The following is a 5835-nucleotide window of genomic DNA, read 5'->3' as shown; positions in this document are numbered from 1 at the left end:
CCCTCCAGTATGATGTGACTGTGATACCCCTCCAGTATGATGTGACTGTGATACCCCTCCAGTATGATGACTTGACTGTGAAACCCCTCCAGTATGACGAACTTGACTGTGATACCCTCCAGTATGATGTGACTGTGATACCCCTCCAGTATGATGAACTTGACTGTGATACCCCTCCAGTATGATGTGACTGTGATACCCCTCCAGTATGATGAACTTGACTGTGATACCCCTCCAGCATGATGACTTGACTGTGATCCCCCTCCAGTATGATGACTTGACTGTGATACCCCTCCAGTATGATGAACTTGACTGTGATACCCTTCCAGTATGATGATGTGACTGTGATACCCCTCCAGTATGATGACTTGACTGTGATACCCTTCCAGTATGATGACTTGACTGTGATACCCCTCCAGTATGATGACTTGACTGTGATACCCCTCCAGTATGATGACTTGACTGTGATACCCTCCAGTATGATGACTTGACTGTGATACCCCTCCAGTATGATGACTTGACTGTGATACCCTTCCAGTATGATGACTTTGCCTTTGCATTTAACAGTTGTGTTATGACAGTGATGATGTCATTTCTGCGGTTGGTCAGTCAGAGACAAATCCCTTTGGTCTTGTTCAAAGAGCTGTTTTCATGCTGAATGTTGAATATTTGAGGCAGTTTGTGAGAGTTTGACATAATTAATCTGAAGAATGTGGCAGTCTGTAAATGTGTTATGTGTTGCAGACTCATGTGTAGGAGTGTGTGTGGCAGGATGTACTGTAGGTGTGTAGGTGTGTGTCTGCGACTGTACAGGCATGAGTTTGTGTGTGTGTGGGCGTGTGCATGCTTCCGGGTTTCTCGAGTCTCTGTGACAAGAATTCCTCATTGGCTCGACACTGGTAGCATCGTCGAGAGGGAAAACAAATGGAGGAATGAAGCAAAGTTAACCTGCTTTATACCTCATCATCCTTATGTTGGAAAACAGCTGTACTTCAATGAAATAGTGTAGCCACATTAATACTACTGTGATCCACTATAGTAGTAGTGAGAGAGAGAGAGAGAGAGAGAGAGAGAGAGAGAGAGAGAGAGAGAGAGAGAGAGAGAGAGAGAGAGAGAGAGAGAGAGAGAGAGAGAGAGAGAGAGAGAGAGAGAGAGAGAGAGAGAGAGAGAGAGAGAGAGAGAGAGAGAGAGAGAGAGAGAGAGAGAGAGAGAGAGAGAGAGAGAGAGAGAGAGAGAGAGAGAGAGAGAGAGAGAGGTTGAGAGAACGGATGATATCCAGGTTTAAGAAGAGAGAACGGATGATATCCAGGTTTAAGAAGAGAGAACGGATGATATCCAGGTTTAAGAAGAGAGAACGGATGATATCCAGGTTTAAGAAGAGAGAACGGATGATATCCAGGTTTAAGAAGAGAGAACGGATGATATCCAGGTTTAAGAAGAGAGAACGGATGATATCCAGGTTTAAGAAGAGAGAACGGATGATATCCAGGTTTAGGAAGAGAGAACGGATGATATCCAGGTTTAAGTGCTCTTGCAGGTTTCTCAGCTCTGTAAATGTGCAGTGATCTGTTACACCTCCTCTTGGTCTCGCTAGTCTCTCTAATCATTGTCTTCTTATAGCTCTGTGAAGCTGTTCATTCATACTCTGTGGGTGTGTTGGAAGTGCATTACTTTCGATAGGGAATAGGAGGCAATTTCAGATGCAGCCTGTGTTGGTGTTGTTACAGTTCATGGTCAGTTGAAACATTCAATGTTGGATTAGATTTATGTAGGGCTTTTCCAATAACCTATCATATTCTGACCTCACAGTTCTTAGTCAGTCATGCATTAATGGATTTAAATAGTGCTTTTACATTGACCAAACACTATGTGAGCTCACACTGACCACTGTGTCCCCATTTGATGATGTCACAGTTCATCCTGTAGTGAGGTGAACCAATGATTGATTGGACCTCACCGCTATGTCACTTCAATTCAATAAAGGTCTATATTGTCATGAATTACATGATGTTCTGTTTCCTGTCCTTCAGCTCTGTGAGGTGGCGTTGTCCCACGGCTACCTCCCTGTGGTGTTTAACCGGCGCAGCCACAACGCCACCCCCCTCAGCACCGTCAAGCTGCAGCAGTTTGGTGACCCAGGGGACCTACGCGAGGCTGTGCGCTACATGCGCTACAGGCAGCCCGTGAGCCGGCTGTACGCGGTGAGCGAGAGCACAGGGTCCGGCCTCCTCCTCTCCTACCTGGGAGAGTGTGGTTCATCCAGCTACGTGACGGCCGCCGCTTGCCTCTCGCCAGTGTTCCGCTGCCAGAGCTGGTTTGAGAAAGGACCCATCTGGCCCCTACACTGGGCTCTGGTGACATACCAGAAGATATGCCTCAACAGGTGAGGGATGGAGGGATGGAGAGGAGAGGGATGGAGAGGGAGAGGAGAGGGGAGGAGAGGAATGGAGAGGGAGAGGAGAGGGGGTGGAGAGGGAGAGGAGAGGGATGAGAGGGAGAGGGAGAGGAGAGGAGAGGGATGGAGAGGGAGAGGAGAGGGATGAGAGGGAGAGGAGAGGGATGGAGAGGGAGAGGAGAGGGGAGGAGAGGAATGGAGAGGGAGAGGGAGAGGAGAGGGATGGAGAGGAGAGGGATGGAGAGTGGAGAGGAATGGAGGGGAGAGGAGAGGGATGGAGAGGGGAGGAGAGGGAGAGGGGGAGGAGAGGAATGGAGAGGGAGAGGGAGAGGAGAGGGATGGAGAGGGATGAGAGGGAGAGGAGAGGATGGAGAGGGAGAGGAGAGGGATGGAGAGGAATGGAGAGGAGAGGGAGAGGAGAGGGATGGCGAGGGAGAGGAGAGGGATGGCGAGGGAGAGGAGAGGGATGGGGAGGAGAGGAATGGAGGGGAGATGGAGGGAGAGGGGAGGGAGGGAGTGAGTGAGAGGGGAGGGAGGGAGGGAGAGAGATAGAGAGATGAAGAAGGGAGAGGGAGGGAGGGAGGGAGGGAGGGAGGGAGGGAGGGAGGGAGGGAGGAACAAACAAACAAACAAACAGGGTAGGGTGGGATGGAGGGCGAGCAGAGGGCGGAGAGAGAAAGAGAGAAACCTGATTGAGAAGAGGAGAAGAAAGGGAATAATGTCACATACCCTGATATTACAGGATTTGATTAAAATACAATACCTTTACCATGGCAACCGCTGCCCACCGTGCTATTGATCTAGCAGGGCATCGGGACCCAACTTGTGGTTTCACAATCAATGCTAACAAGGATGTTATAGAGCCATGCAGCTCTTCTAGATTGATTTACTGATTGTACTTTTTTTGTGTGTGTGGCTGTGTGTGGGTGTTGTGTGTGTGTGTGTGTGTGTGTGTGTGTGTGTGTGTGTGTCCTTGTCTGGGTATATCTAGGTACAGGACAGTGCTGGGTGAGACAGTGCACACCGATGCCCTTTTCTCCAGCTGTTCCATGCGTGGCCTGGAGGAGGTGTTGTTCTGCCAGCAGCCAGGACCTAAAGGAGACCCGGCCCTAGCAGGGGGCACCAGCAGCAGCAGTGGTGGAGCCTGGGAGGCCTACTGGGAACGCAATGAACCCCTCCGGGACGTAGACGAAGTCGCCATCCCCGTTCTGAGTGTCTGTGCTCAGGATGACCCTATCAGAGGAGACCCCCAGTCTACCCTACCCCTGGAACTCTTCGAGAGCAACCCCCACTTCTTCCTGCTGCTGACCACCAGGGGGGGACACTGTGGCTTTAACACCCAGGAAGGGAGTGCTTTCTCTGGGGGAGGGACCTTTGGAGGGACACCTGGGACTAGCTGGAGCCACCGGGCCCTGCTGGAGTTCTTTAGAGCCACCACGGACTTCATTGCGGCAGAGGAGAGGGCTAAGCAGGCTGCCAGACGGAGGGGCCTGGGGGGTAGCAGCCAGGGCAAAGTCTTCAGACATCGTAGTGTCAGTAGCTGTAGGAGGCTGCCTGCATGCTCACATAATATACACACTATCTACAACTGGCAGAGGTCTTATACACGATGAGCTGGGGTGATGATATTGGATATTATGGATGATAAGGGATTTATATTATGGATGATAAGGGATTTATATTATGGATGATAAGGGATTGATATTATGGATGATAAGGGATTTATATTATGGATGATAAGGGATTTATATTATGGGAGATAATGGATTGATATTTTGGATGATAAGGGATTTATATTATGGATGATAAGGGATTGATGTTATGGATGATAAGGGATTTATGTTATGGGTGATAGGGGATTTATATTATGGATGATAAGGGATTGATATTATGGATGATAAGGGATTGATATTATGGATGATAAAGGATTTATATTATGGATGATAAGGGATTTATATTATGGATGATAAGGGATTTATATTATGGAGGATAAGGGATTTATATTATGGATGATAAGGGATTGATATTGTGGATGATAAGGGATTTATATTATGGATGATAAGGGATTGATATTATGGGAGATAAGGGATTTCTATTATGGATGATAAGGGATTTATATTATGGATGATAAGGGATTGTATCTGCAGCAAAAGAAAGCTTTGCATTTAATGGCTGAATATTAATCTGTGTGCAGCAGTCACCTGGGTAATTGAAGGAACATGGTTTCATTGACACACGCACGCACGCACGCACACACACACACACACACACACACACACACACTCACACACTCAGAATGTACGGATGAACACTCCAAAAGACACTACGTGTAACCAGAAAAGCCTGTGTGTGTGTGCGTGTGCGTGTGTGTGGGTGTGCGTGTGCCTCTGCCCAATGACTGTCCAAAAATGCCCGTCTGGACACTGGGCTGCCAGTATTTCTCTGATGAGACCATCAGATTCATGGGGAAACTATGTGTAATGATATGGTGATGTTTTGCTGAACTGGGTGGAACCAGTTGGGTTTGTGGCTTTTCACACATGTTGTAATTCAAATTCTGACTGGGGTACATTGAATGTAGCTGCAATCTGCAACTTTGAATTAGCGCTGTTAGTGACATGATGATTTTCCTGTAGTTTTCTAAACAATGTTAAACGTGTGTTAAACGTGTTAAATGATCTGAATCATTGTGAAGGAACGATGTGATAAAATAAAAAGAGGGACTGTATCATGGAAGGATTTCATGTTGGTCACATACTGTTATCTTCTGTCCAGACATAATTACAGTAATGTTGTGTAACGTTGTATCAATTTAACAGTCTTCAGTTACTGTATGTGGAACTTTATGTACAATACTGTATGTGTCATACTTAGAACTTTGTGACTATGTACAGTAGAGTTCTGTTTCTCTGAGGATTCATCAAACACATGGAGAGTTTTCCATTTAGACGTCTCCTAAAATAGCTCTATGCCCAGAGCGATACCACTGTCTGTGTGTGTGTGTGTGTGTGTGTGTGTCTATCTGTCTGTCTGTCTATCTGTCTGTATGTTTGTGGTGTGTATTCGTGTGTGGTGTGTATTTGTGTGTGCATACGTGTGTGTGTGTCTGTGTGTGACCGTGTGATCTGATTAGATATCTCTCCACGGTGTGTTCCTACAGATCCTCATCCCCACAGACAGCTGCTACTGCTGGACCACAGAGCCAACTCTACAGTTAGCATCAAGCCCTGACCCTTTACAAAATACACTACCCATCCTTGGTGCCACGACTCCAGGATTACTAAAGCCGTGTCTGTAATCCTACCTTATTGTACCAGGGCCATAGGTGTAGTCTACGATCGCTCCACTTTTGTAAACCTCTGCATCACAGTATGCAAACAGGCCTTATTGTTTTAATGTATCAATTTGCACCGACATTGTAATGACACTGTAACTACCAT

General features: G+C 47.1%; 1 protein-coding gene across 1 annotated transcript; it reads left to right on the top strand.

Annotated features, from left to right (window-relative positions):
* The first annotated feature begins 1961 nt into the window (after window positions 1-1961).
* Window positions 1962-4090, top strand: LOC139400695 (protein ABHD15-like). The gene is made up of 2 exons (XM_071145384.1): window positions 1962-2383; window positions 3387-4090. Exons 1-2 carry the CDS (start codon window positions 1962-1964, stop codon window positions 4006-4008), a joined length of 1044 nt encoding a protein of 347 aa, XP_071001485.1. The 3' UTR covers window positions 4009-4090.
* Window positions 4091-5835: the final 1745 nt, after the last annotated feature.

This window comes from Oncorhynchus clarkii, unplaced genomic scaffold (assembly GCF_045791955.1).
Source record: "Oncorhynchus clarkii lewisi isolate Uvic-CL-2024 unplaced genomic scaffold, UVic_Ocla_1.0 unplaced_contig_7423_pilon_pilon, whole genome shotgun sequence".
Lineage (NCBI taxonomy): Eukaryota > Metazoa > Chordata > Actinopteri > Salmoniformes > Salmonidae > Oncorhynchus > Oncorhynchus clarkii.
This window is presented reverse-complemented; position numbering and strand designations above follow the sequence as displayed.